Here is a 14,398-nt window from a genome sequence, read left to right on the forward strand (position 1 = left end):
CCCTGAGAACCAGCGCGAGCTCCACCAAAAAAAACACTCATCCAGCCTTGAAGAATCGGGATGTGCCAGAGAATTCTACATGAGCCTGACATTTTCGGCGGCCCAGGAAAGCATAACCATCATCTCCGGGTCTGGCTCAGACAACGCTGTCACACCTGAAGGGGGCAACGCAGCCGGGTCGTCATCCCTGGAGAGAGTGAGCTCGCCCTTCGATGCAGCGATAGACATCTAGTCTCCAGGGGGGGCGAACCGAAAGAAACGGCCAGCTCAGTCTACAGTGTAGAGGGGCCAGCACATCCCTCCGCGCCACCGGCTGCAGAGTGCTTGAGAGGTAACAAACTTCCTCTGGGGAAGCCATCACCATGATCCTCAAATCACCTCTGCATCCACTGAGGATCGTGACCGTCCCAAGGCGCCAGATAGCGACCACACCCAGAAACGCACGGATGATAAGACATTTTTAAAAAGACGCGATCACCTGTGTTGCTCTTTTAGAGGAATGCTCTTTTGTGCTAAAGCACGCAGGGGAGCTGGCCACCGCACACCTCCTGGTGTAGCTGTCTGCATGAAGATGATTTTCTGTTTTCACCGTGCGACCGTGACCACCGCTGCCGTGCCATAACGCCCGCACTCGCTGGCTCTCTGTTTTACAACAGCGAAGTAGAGAGCAGTAGTGATGCATTAACGCTCAGCTCCGAAGCGAAAGGATGAATGAATGCAGTGCACCTGCTGCCTCTTATACTCACACTGTGATCAGCGGAAGCTGGATGCAATAATCACATGCCATGTGCATTGGCTCGTTTATTTACACTCGAAGTGGATTGGTCTCTCTGGCGAGATCCCAATTCTTTGGTCATCACCGACATGTAAATACAACAGCCAAAATACAATATAAAGCCTCTGCCAACCACAAACCTCAATAAAGTGAAATATTATCGTAGGAATGATCTGAGTGGGGGAAGGGGGAAATGTAAACTTATTGGCTATGCTCAGTGAAAAAGTAGTTCTAACTAACCTTTTAAAGTGTACACTACTGGTTAGAAAGTAAATAAGCACTAACCATAACCATAGTAAGGCTTTATTAGCAATAGAATGCTGTGGAATTATACTGGTAATTCTACTACTACTACTAACTGATTCCACTTACTATCTGTTAAAAGTAGTATTTGAGTTGTCATTATGCAACAATAAATGTTTCAAAGAGATCCTCCAAATACATGGAAGCAGTGTGTAGTTGTTATATTTGAAAGAAATGCTTTTTATATTTTATTACTATTTGTATAACAATGCCTTGAATTCTGGGCAAGAAAAGATGTCCTACATTACGTCCAGTTCACATTAGAAACCACACTAGGAATGGAGTGTCAGGTCAAGCACATTATAGTATTCTGTGCAGTGTTCTCCACAGTGTATTGCACATCTATTTCATGACTAAAGCTCCATTGTTTCCAGTGTAGACTCAGACTTAGAAATGCAATTATTTCATACCTAGAATCATACTTACGTTTTGTCCTATGGTTTCATAGTAATTGAGATCTAATTATGCAAAACACTATTCAATAAATAACTATTCGGTTGGAATATGAAAGTTTTTTTTTCATGAAAGGTGTACTGACAGCTCATGATTAATGCAACAGTACTAAAGTCATGCAATCAGCGCTGATATTTGTGCCAGTAATGCTGATTGGCAGAGCCGAGCTGCGGTTCAACCTCCGCACTGTTCTAAATCTGGCCATAAAACACACTGCCAGCCATGCAGATGGTTGAATTTCAAGTACATAATTACAAACACAATTGATGTATCAGCATAAGTATAGTTACTTTCTACCGATGCCATTTCAGTGTTGAATATTTCAAACAATCGTAACTTCCCAAAGACTATCAGAGGTTCTAACCTGAGTCTGGATTCTGTTGAGGCCTCTGAACCAGAGGATCTGCCCTCTCCGCAACTCTCTCTCAGCGTGATCGATCTCCTCCTGGTCCTCATTCATCTCCTCCTCAGGCATTTCATCCTTCTGCGACAGCTGACCAGCCCCTCTGAGGAACCTCAGCTTGCTGTTTGGGATTGTTGATATAACCTGATCCAGAGTGAGGATGTGCATGACACAAATGTATGGATAATAGAACATGAATGCTTAGAAAATTGAGCCATTTCAGAGTTCCATCCTCAAAGCTCCAGGTGAGAAACAAGCCATGTGTATTGTTTGTAGAACACCTTGATAGCTGTATAGTTATGCTGATGGCAGATACTGTTAATAACTCTGATGGCAAAAAGAATACTTCCAAGGTTACATGCCCTGAACAAGCAACATGCCCTGGACAAGCAACTACCAATGCGATACATGTATAACACAAAATTCCTTCATATAGACATTGAACAAATGTTAATGTTAATATTTTTCACCCATGAAAAATATGTAAATCTTTAAAGGGATATTTTGACTGTAAACCTGGTGTGCCATTTATTTAACTTAAATGAGAATATTTTCAAAATGCAAATGCAATTTCTTTGCTGAATCAGTTTTTAAGAAAACTGTTCTTAAAAACTGATTCAGCAAAGAAATCTTCTCAGCCTCTCAACACTGACAAAAGAGCATAGCATACAAACCAATGGTAAATTACATTTATTTTAAAATACTACAGTGATTAAAGTGATTCACCCAAAAATTAACATTCTGTCATAATTAACTCTTTCATGTTGTTCCTTTGCTCTTTTTTTCACACAAAGATGATATTTTTATATAATTTTCAACTGTTTTTGTCCACACAATAAATATCAAAAGGGGACAAAAAAAAAAAAAAAAAAAAAAACAACATCTTATGTGTTTAATGGAATAAAAAAGTCATACAGGTTTGGAACAACATGAGGGGGAGTAAATGATGACATAATTTTAATTTCTGAGTAACTGTCCCTTTAATGAAGAGTTTGTATGAAATTAGAAAGACAAATTAATACATACTGTATCAGCATATTTAATTATTGGATTTTTTTTTTTTTTTTTTTAAATAATGGAAATAGTTGCATTACCTGTCCCCAGACCAGCTCTCCCATCCCCAGGAACACACACCACATCCACTTCTCCAGGTCCAGAGGAGAGCAACTGAATGGTTTCCCTCCAAACTGAACAATCACAATCTAAAATGAAATGTCAAAATGGAAATACAGATGTGGGTGCATTATATTTATAACTACACTTCTTTTAACTTTTTAATTAAAAAATAAATTATTGAACAAACAAAAAACCAAAAATAAATAAATAAATACACCACTGAACATGCTAGAATTCTAACATCATGATAGTTTTAAACCACTATCCTCACAAAACAAAACTTCCTCTTATAAACCAGCTATGCTCACAACACAACACAATGCATATGTATTCAATGATGTAGCTCTTCAATTTAACTCTGTTAAATTAAATATACTCTAGTGGTTGAGCAGCAAGTTAAATCATAGTTCCAATTGTATATTTGGATAATTATATACGGAATGACAAAAAAAAAAGACAGTTCTGCATGTTGGCTTGTTATTTTCCCCAAGAGCATGATTTACTCAAGACCACGTCAAACTAACTAGAAACTGTACTTCTAAACATAGGTCATGAGCTGTAGGTCCAAAAGCACACCCCTGTCCAACATTATTATTAATACATATTTTTTTTCCTTGTTTTTTTTTTTACTAAGATTTTGGTACCTGAATGACGAAAGTGGCCAGAACAATGGAGCAGAAGATGGGGTTTCTGAAAATGCCATCAAACACGTTCCTCTCTCCATGGATCTTGCGGGCGTTGATCTCATTGAAGAGCTGCATCATGACGAAGGTGTTGAAGATGATGGTGTAGTGCTCAGATGGGGGAGAATGCAGCGGCGCGTTCCTGCCACTGTCAATGTCAAAGATCTGCTCGCCTGGATCACAAACACAGTGAAGAACCGACATGGACTAGATGTTTCTTCAACTAAGGTATATTTTCAAACAATCAATTTATTGGGCATTTTCCAGGCATAAAAGCATACATGTATTTGGTGAACATGCTTTGCAGACCTAGAGCATAAGAAAACTTACCCACAAACAGCAGTGTGAAGATGATGATGAGCTGGTACACCCCATGGCCCAGGATGTTCTTGGTCATGGTGCTGGAGATCAGGGGTTTGTTTCGGCCATAAGGTTTCCTCATCAACAGAGCCTCAGTGGGTGGTTCAGTGGCCAAAGCCAGAGATGCAAACGTGTCCATGATCAGGTTCACCCACAACATCTGCACTGCTTTCAGAGGAGAATCCTGGAAGAACATACATTCTGGTTTAAATGGATTTTATCATCACAACTAATGAAATGAGACCAATAAAACATATTGAACTGAGCTAGATGTTATTTCTCAGACCAGCTTATTATTGATTACTAGTGTTGTCCTTGTGTATCAAAATATTGGTGAGAGGACCCCGAAACGGAGATCTTACACATTTTTTTTCAGTGTATTATTGAGTGCCCTTGTTCAGCTAAAGCTCATTTCTCATGATGGTAACTTCACACAGTCTAGCCTCTTTCTCTCAGAAGTGCTGCATCATTTATTAGGTTAGCGCTCCTCTAGGAAATTAAACAATGCTATTTTAGATCACAGGGATGAACTCTTTGGCCTTGCCCTAGTAATCTAATATGGATTCTTTGCCATGGCCCCATGTCTCTGCACAGTCTAATTTGAGATTTCATAGTAGGTCAAATAAATCATCGTATAAAAGGCATCTCATATGTGATAGCAGTTGCTTTCAGTTACTAACTAGCTTTGTGTGAGTAGCCTGTACAGAACTCACTGCTACAATGCTAGCATGCTGGATGGTTGCCAGGGCGTTACTATAAGGTTGCTAAGGTGTTCTGATTTCACCCTCAAGTCTCTGTGATCTTCTGGTCTCTAGATATGGCTCAGGTCCCTCCTTTAATGTAAAACTGTGGGATCTTTCACCTGTTTAATCAACTGTCAGGTAAAAAGTAAAACTATTTGATGGATTATTCATGCCTATAACACGAATGGTGCAGGATGAGTTATACAGCAGTTCAAAAGTCTGGAGTCAGTAGGTTTTTGAAAGAAGTCTCTTCTGCTCATGCACCAAGGCTGCATTTATTTGATCAAAAATACAGTAAAAATGGTGAAATATTATTTAAATTTAAAATAGCTGTTTTCTATGTGAATATGTTTTAAACTGTAATTTATTGCTGCAATCAAAGCCAAATTTTCAGTCTTCAGTGTCACATGATCCTTCAGAAAACATTCTAATATGCTGATTTGCTGCTCAAGAAAATCTGATTATTATCAATGTTGAAAACAGCTGTGATGCCCAATATTTCTGCTATCAGAGTTTGGGATTTTTTGGTATACAAGTAGCATTTTACTCACAAAGCACAATGGTGATCATGCAAAAATGACAACATTAAGGGAAAAGATCACACACTCATACAGATGAGTCGGGTCATATTGAGAAACCTGTTATTCAAAGTCTAATACTGACCACAAAATTAACAGCCTTTAAGGATTTTAAAAAGTATAAAACAAATATTAAGGAAAAATGAAGGAGAACTATTTAGGAAATTGCACTTTCTGTGTAACATATATTTTTATTTCTGAAAATATCATACATTTTATTTTTCACAAAACAAAAAAAAATAAAAAGTTCAAAAGAACAGCATTTATTTGAAATAGAAATAAAAAGTCTTAAATAAATGCAATGCATCCTTGGTGAACAAACGTATTAGAATGATAACTTTAGAATGATAATATGTGTTGCTGAAGTTTATTTCTTTTATGGTTAGAGGCTTGTTCACTTATCATTAATGCCACATTTGAGCAATAATAATACTGCTACCAGTGCCTGTCCCATAGGCACCTGTGTGTGGACACAGAGGCACAAACCTGTGTGATACAGGCTCCGGTAAAGGCAACGATCACAGCCACCACGTTAACGGTCAGCTGGAACTGGAGGAACTTCGAGATGCTGTCGTAGACGTTGCGTCCCCACATCACAGCCTTCACGATGCTGGAGAAGTTGTCATCTGTCAGGATGATGTCAGATGCCTCTTTGGCCACATCTGTCCCTGCGATGCCCTGTCAAGTCAGAAGCCCCGTCATTTCGCATCAAATGACATCAAGTACCAAACATGTCCTTAAAATCAAAATCATGTGTTCCTCCGTTATAATCACCATGAACGCACAGGCCCAACTATATACAATATGCATTACTAAAATTACACTTTATGAAATCTGTCAAGGTCGTATTTTGAGCCTAACATCAAAAGAAAACAAACAAAAAAAAATTATAATAATTTTGCACAAAGAAAATATTATAGGATCCTTTTAGGACTTTGTTTGCATGGTTGACATTATTTTCATGACATTACACAACATTCACTTTCCATTTCAATTAGACGAATCAAACCCTCAAGTGGACAGTGAGTGATCATAAATGGTCAAATCTTGTTGGTGTCTGGTTAAAGAGTTTGTTTCTGCTCACACTGTGCTTGTTTTTTAAAGACTAGCCAGAGGGATTGTTCTCCCTTAAGACACGGCTGCCAGTAAAATCATGGTAAATACCACAGAGAGGAAGTTTCAGTTTGAAACGTGTCAGTTTGATGAGCAGGAACACAAGAATATGCTCTCCTCTGCCATGGCTGAACTTATGAAAATAGAAATGGCGAGGCGGTGCTGACTCAAGCTGTTTTTTCACCTCATGGGAGTCAATTGACATATGTCAAAAACAGGAGTAAGAGGCACCGGCTCACACTAGGGGGCGCTCTGTGCCTGTGTTTGATCTGCATGAGGTGGCGTGATTGTGCTGAAATGAGGGCAGCCTGTGTTTGAGCAGCTCAAAGAATGGAATTCCAAAGTGGATTGATCAGATCTCACCATGGCAAAACCGACATCTGCCTTCTTAAGAGCTGGTCCATCGTTGGTTCCATCACCAGTTACAGCAACCACCTGCCGCTGGTCCACCAGAGTGCTGTCAATAATACCTGTACGACAGGAAGATCACACATTACTGAAGTCATTCTGTGCAACGCTGCCTTTTTCATTTAGAAAGAAGAACATTTCTGCACAATCTGAAACATTTTATATGACAAATAACTTTATTAATAAATTGCATCGTGTAAGATCAAGAGAAATTAATAAAATCAATAAATGGCACGGTGAATGTGATGGAATGTAAGGTTTTTTTTTTTTTATCAAAAATATCTGATCATTAAAAATACGACTTCTCTTAAACCTCAGATTAAATTATTTTCTATTGATAAGGCCATTCATAAATACAGGTTATTATTATTTTGAGGTAAATTAAAACAAGGTTTGAAAACAAAATAATAACTATATTTAACTCTATTCAAAATTACTTTTTGCAAATTGTGTGTTTAGTGCACTTTATCAAATGTTGTGGACACAAATGCTACTCCTTTGCTGATATTACTCATTTCACACTTATAATAAACAGCCATATGTCACCAGCATTAAAGCTACATGACGGCAAAACATCAGGGACAATCAAGCTATAATGCCTGGAAATAATTAATGAAATACACTAGTGATGTAATTACAGCGCAACATTTACTTACAGTATGTTAATTATCCTGTAACTTCAGCCATGACGTTCAGGCTTGTGTAACGCAGATCTGATTCCAGAGCACCTTACTAACACGCTCTGGCTGTCTGTAAATGCCACTGGTCAGGAACTCAAATATGTCTAGTAGATTATTCATCTAAAAATTTCAGCCCTTGTTCATCAGCTAACTGACACGTTTTGTAATAGTTTTAGACTGCATAACCTCCATTAAAAATATAGTTATATTGAGACGCTTTGGTTGCTATGATGCGGGATATCATTGTTTTTCATAATATTGTGGTATTCAGGGAATTTAATCTGGTGAAGACATGAATACTCGGAGACAAGCAATATTAACTACTCAATTGTTGTTCAGTCGTAGTACATGCAGGGTGTGATGGTGTATGTTATGATAAAAATAATCATTTTTGTGTGATCTTCTGGTCTCCAGATATGTCACTTCACACCTATCAAAGAAATATATAAATACATGAAAAAAGCAGTGCTTGTGAAGTGATGTCGCAGGGTCTTTAAAGTTCTGGATGTGATCAATATTTTTTTTTTTTTGGTGGTTTGGTGCTCAGTTGCTCATGCAGGATCCCTCACCTTTGACCAGTGTGTGTTTGTCTGTCGGTGAGGATCTGGCAAGCACTCGCAGTTTAGGCCACACCTTATCGATGCGCTCCTGCTCAACCTGCCAGAGACATGAGACATGAGACAGACAGCCATCTACTGGAATACATAAAACAGCCAATAGTATATAACATGAATAAAAATCTAATTTTGCTCTAAGATATCTTTCTTGGTGTAATGAGTGTAAACATTCATCAGAGAAGTTGCATTTACATATAAATGATTAGACTGTGTATTAATTTGTTTGTTAGAATGGCCAGCTGTCAAATATGTTTAATAACTGTCTACATCAATAACAGTGCATTGCTAGCAGAGAGTACACATGAGACTGATGTAATCACAACATACAGTAATAAAAAATTAATATAAATTACTAGAGTAGTGGAATGCAACAACAACATCAGGGCCACAGACTGTTATATGAAGCAATGCTCTGGGTTCAGTATGCATTAAGCTCTCGACAGCATTCGTGTCATAATATTTATCTCAAACAATCATTTCAACTCGTTCTTTAATGCAAAAATCATGTGTAGAGTAATGCACTTACAATAAAAGCCTACAGTCCTATTGTTAAGCTTACTGACGTAGTGTAGTGTCTATGGGTAAGCACTGGTTTACAGAATGCATGGAACATAGACATGTTATCAAAATAAGATACAGAAGATCACTTTAACCAGCACAGAAGACATACATTTTAAGCGATGTAGAAGAAATAACTTCCAGTCTCTAGACGCTGACAGAATTTTTCTCATTTATCCTAGTTAAAATCATTGTGCCGTATCTCTCATATAACCCAAACCAAAAAAAAAAAAAAAACCCGAATCAGTTACCTGATGATCCATGTTACACAGAAAGTGCAATTTCCTAAATAGTTCTCCTTCATTTTTCCTTAATATTTGTTTTATACTCTTTAAAATCCTAAAAGATTGTTCTTTTTGTGGTCAGTATTAGTACATGATCACCAATGTACTTTGTGAGTAAAATGCTATTTGTATACCAAAAAATCCCGAACTCTGATAGCAATAACTTCTTTTTCTTGAAAGCTAAGAGCAAGAAATAGAAACTGAGATTTAATCCACTTGTGAAACAGACTTGAATAGTACAAGAACAGCTGTCTCGATCTGCATCACGATATCAGCAGCTGTCAGGCGAATGGTTTGTCCAAGCTACACGCATTTGTTGACTAATGAAGTGTAATTATCACACCCTACTAGTATTCATAGCTCCTGACTTATTGAAACTGGCTATGTGTCTATGAGGAATGTAGCTCAGTGTGCAGGAGCGAGGGGCTTTATCTAAAATGAAGTGCATACTGACTAACTAACTCATGTGACATTCTCTTGGAGAAAAATACTGCTGACTCATCTTGCACTACAGATTTTTGTCTCAGAATATGAATGTCTCTTGCAAAAATACCAGCTGCCACCAGCTACTGTTGATGCAGCAAATCATGTTTAATAACCGACGGAATCAAAGCATATTGGTTTCATATGGAAATGTACAACTGTTCACAAGTTTTGGGTCAGTGAGTTTGTTTGTTTTTTAAAGAAATTAATACTATTCAGTAAGAATGCATTGAAAAATGTTCAGAAATATTTCTTGACAAATAAATGCTATTCTTTTGAACTTTCTATTCATCTGTGAATCATGAAAAATAAAATGTATCAGTTTCCACAAAAATATTGTGCAGCACAACTGCAGCCTCAGTCAACAGAAGAGACTTCTTTCAAAAACATTATAAAAATCTTATCAATCCCAAACTTTTCAACACAGAATAGAAAACTTTGCCCGTAGTGATTAATGTATAATGTTTATGTCTTGTGGTATCTTTGAGAGTATTTTAACATTTATTGTCTTGCACCTTTTACTTCCTTTAAGAGACCAGTCAAACTTATTTTCTGTAGTATTGGATATCATTCCACAAATGCTGCCCCTAGAGCTGAACATGTTTTGTTTGCCTTCAGTGTTTGGTGTCATTAGTGTCCTGTACTGAGTATGTAGTACTGTACCTCTCCCTTCTCATTCCTGATCCTCCTGTTGAACTCTTTCCCGTCGATGCACAGGAAGTCTTCTCCGGGGTGGATGATGCCACATTTGATAGCGATGGCTCGTGCCGTGTTGATGTTGTCTCCTGTCACCATACGCACGGTGATTCCAGCACGCTGGCATTTCAGGATGGCATCGGGCACCTGCGGGCACAGGACTGCATTAATTCCAAACGCACCCCCTCGCTCCGCTCCGCTCCAGAGGAAAGGTTAGCGCAGAAGCCTCTGCAAACCGCAAGCCCAGCGCAGCAGTAAATGAAAACACCTCCGCAAAACACGTGGGATTCGGTCAGCTCTCCTGATTCCTCTAATCTCTCTCTTTGTGGCGATCTGGCACTTTCAGATGCTCCAGTGAAACAAGTGAGAGCTCATTAGGAGGAATTCAAAGGGCGACTGCTGTAATTATGCAGTGGTGGGAATGATTTTTCATGCAACAAAAGACAAAATTATTCATTTGAATTTAATTTCCCTGCTGAAAAATCTGACCAGGTTCAGACAGACCAGCTGAAAAATCTCTAAACCCTCATAAAACCAGCTAACAGACTGCCTAAGACCAGCAAAGCCTTAAGCCTGCTTTAAGAAGCTTTTTTGCAGCAGTTTTATGGTCAACTTGATTCAAATTTATGTTGCATCATCAGAAAAATTACTGTACTATATATATATATATATATATAGTATAGTATACAGTATACATTAGTATATTAAAGCAATAAGCCCCAAGAAGCCATTTTTTACAGTGAATTTATAACAGCTAAGGGGCATTGTTAGGCACGACTCAAAGCATTTTATAAAACGGTTATTCCATATATGTAGTAAGGTTTCACAGAATAAAATTATGATAGAATGATATTAATAAAAACAGTATTCTTCCACCAAACAATGTAGTTCCTCAGAAACAGTTGTGGTTCCAACAAAGTGGTTGCTGAGCAACACACAAAAGTAAACAAATTCATATAATTTTAAACTAATATACAAAGTCTGTAGCCCCTTTGCAACCAATCAGAATCAAGAGCTGCGTCCCAAATTATGCACTATACACTATGCACTCATACACTATGTACTTATGCACTATGTACTCAACCATGCAGTGTATGATTTATATAAGGTTATTTTGTCATTCATAATCGGAGTCTGATAGCCCTTCACCCTTTATTACGTAATTAAAGCTGTGACTGTTGAGTGCATGAAGTGTCCAACATTCCACACTTCATTTTTTCAGGTTATTTAAGTGCATCATCCGGGTATTTAAAGTGCGCTTTTTCTTTTTGGTATTTTGGTATTTTGTGTATGAACACACTACTCACACTATTTATACTACAAACGTCATAGAATAGTGCATAAGTACGCGATTTGGGACACAACTAAGGACTGGAACTATCCGTTTTATAAAGAATATATATATATGACACTGTACCACAAAAGGGCCAATTTTTCGACATTGATATTTATTCATTATCTGACAGCTGAATAAATAAGCTTTACATTGATGTATGGTTTGTTAAGATAGGACAATAATTGGCTGAGATACAACTATTTGAAAATCTGGAATCTGAGGGTGCAAAAAAACAAAATTCTAAAAATTGCCTTTAAAATTGTCTAAACGAAATCCTTAGCAATGCATATTGCTAATCAAAAATTAAGTTTTGATATATTTACAGTAGGAAATTTACAAAAAATCTTCATGGAATATGATCTTTACTTAATATCCTAATTATTTTTGGCATAAAAGAAAAATCAATAATTTTGACCGATACAATGTATTTTTGGCTACCGCTACAAATATACCCCAGCAACTTAAGACTGCTTTTGTCATCCAGGGTCACATGTGTGTGTATATATATATATATATGTATATATATATATATATATCTATATATATATATATATATATATATATATATATTTATATATATAGTCCATATTGATACGTGTGTGTGTGTGTCTGTAGACATTCTACTAATTGTAAGTAACTTTGCAACTACATGTCAACTAACTTATGCTATTCTTATGCTAAATATAATTCACGTTTTTCAATTGATTTTCGGGTGAAATGCGATCTGTTTTTGTGAGACTGACCCTAGTAGAGCACAAAATAAGCATACTTGTTCTGCAGGAGAGTGAATCAGACACAATCACACACGTTATGGAAATGGGGGCCGGTCTAGACGCTAAAGCGAGAGATGATATCTGCTTGACTAGACGTCCAAGTATCTCTGAGAACTATAAAGACAACCTAGTCCTACTTAACTCATCAGGAGGAGAGGAAGAGCCTCATCAATAAAACACGACAGCAGAGGAAGGTGACGTGGTAACATTAGACATCTAAGACTAATGGATTTGTTTACATATTCTTAAGTTTCGGCTGTTTATTAGGGAAAGGAATGACTCACGTGTCCCGCCAGGTAACAGAACACTGAGATCAAACACACCAAATCTGTGTCATCATCCAAACACTTGAGTTTTCAAACTGCTATACAACAAACCGATTCAATTTCCAAACTGGCATTTCTGTGATTGCAAAGGAGGACAACAGCAGATTGATTTTGCATCCAGAACTTCACAAATGTTCCTCCACTCCTGCTGTTATTCTGTTTTACCACGGATGTTGCTTCTGTAAGAAGTCTTTAACAAACTGACAATTACTGAGCGTGGCTCTAGAGACGGAGAACGAACGCCAGAGCAAAGAAACAGTGGGATAAAAGGAGGAGGTTAAATAATGCAGCATCAGTATAGATGCTTCTTTTGTCCCTGCACACGTGAAGATGTACGATCATTTGAGGACGTGTTTTTAAAGCCTCTCTTTCACAACCTCGCATGCGTATCTGATGCAGCTTCTCCTGCAATTCCCAATATTTTCCTGTAATCTCAGAGCACATGGGACAGACTGTGATTCCGCCAGTCCTGCACCAAATAACCTCACAATGTATTTTAAGGGTACACTAGATACAGATGTATAAAAGCAATGAGATGATGTGAGCTGTGAGCTGTGGAGTGTCCTGAGGGGGCACAACCCAGGAAGTGATTCAGATTGCAAAACTTTGAAATGTTTCTAGTGGTCTATGCTTGTCTTTATGGATCTTCCAAAGATCTGTCAACTAGCTGACTAGTTTGAGTGTTGAGTTTAACCCTATACATCCTACCTTATCAAATTTCTAGGTCATCTACACGAGCAAAACTTCACTGAGAAACCTGTTGCTCACAATCTACAATCTTCTGTCGTATGATTGATCATTTAGACTTTTTTAGCATGTAAAAGTTATTTTAGTATAATTGTACAAACGTCCCCCTTCAGCTCGTGCTTCATGTGTTTTTTTTTTGTCTGTGAAATCCTTACTGATTTTTATAAAGCAAACATAATAATAACTTTGATATTGTTGGTCATATTTCCAGATGAACTCTTACTGGACTGAAGCAGCTCTGCTTTACTTGTTTCTCCATCAATCATTTTGTAGAAAAAATCAGTGCGTCTCTGATCATCGGATCTTTTGAGGAGCGTTTGTTTCCAGAAGCTTTACTTTCACTGTTCCTCAGCGGAGGAATGATCTTCACAAGCCTCCAGAACATCTCACATCTTCTGAGGAGCCTTTATTTCTTCATCTCTCAATCATCACGGGATTGCATTGCATTATATGTTTGGATCATCTATATATCTTCTTACTAAGACATATTATTGGAGATATAGAGTGAAAAAACTGATATTCATATAATTTTGTGCAAGTATCTGCTGTACTGTTATAAAGATATGATTGATTTAGATTACAAGCAGCAGAATTTCATCTTTCTTTTTGACCATATAAATAATAAATTCTGCACCAAATTGCATATTTTTGCTAAGTTTTCCCTCATCGGCTATGAGCTCTATATTCTCACCATATCATTCTATATGAGCCATAAAAGCCTAATGTATTAAATATGAAAGTTAAGTTCAATAAACTGTTCAAAACGTGATGTTTCTGATTATTATTTCACATGTCTTTAGCCTTTACAGGATTAAGATTGTGTGTTAAGACCAAAAAAAACAATGAGACCCCTGCATTCTGTTACACTTCTATCTGTTTTTGAATGTAATAATGCCTCTAATTAAAGGCCCCCTCCAAGGAGCATATCCGAATAGGGTCAGAAAAAGCTAAAACTTTCAATAA

The 14,398-nt window shown here is 37.5% G+C and overlaps 1 protein-coding gene across 14 annotated transcripts in view; it reads right to left on the minus strand.

Annotated features, from left to right (window-relative positions):
* The window catches only part of LOC109068241 (plasma membrane calcium-transporting ATPase 2-like), a 98,828-nt gene that overhangs the window by 10,140 nt on the left and 74,290 nt on the right, over window positions 1–14,398 (minus strand). For all 14 annotated transcript variants that reach the window (XR_006161059.1, XR_006161058.1, XR_006161057.1 and 11 more), the window contains 8 exons: window positions 10,221–10,400; window positions 8,185–8,272; window positions 6,891–6,997; window positions 5,901–6,092; window positions 4,064–4,277; window positions 3,695–3,906; window positions 3,029–3,136; window positions 1,896–2,078 (listed from right to left, as the gene is read on the minus strand). Coding sequence is in view for 11 of the 14 variants with exons in the window: in XM_042765811.1 (XP_042621745.1) it covers window positions 1,896–2,078; window positions 3,029–3,136; window positions 3,695–3,906; window positions 4,064–4,277; window positions 5,901–6,092; window positions 6,891–6,997; window positions 8,185–8,272; window positions 10,221–10,400 (1,284 nt within the window). In the remaining 3 variants the exon portion in view is untranslated. The remainder of the gene's footprint in view (window positions 1–1,895; window positions 2,079–3,028; window positions 3,137–3,694; window positions 3,907–4,063; window positions 4,278–5,900; window positions 6,093–6,890; window positions 6,998–8,184; window positions 8,273–10,220; window positions 10,401–14,398) is intronic.

This window comes from Cyprinus carpio, chromosome A11 (genome assembly GCF_018340385.1).
Source record: "Cyprinus carpio isolate SPL01 chromosome A11, ASM1834038v1, whole genome shotgun sequence".
In the NCBI taxonomy this organism is placed as follows: Eukaryota; Metazoa; Chordata; class Actinopteri; order Cypriniformes; family Cyprinidae; genus Cyprinus; species Cyprinus carpio.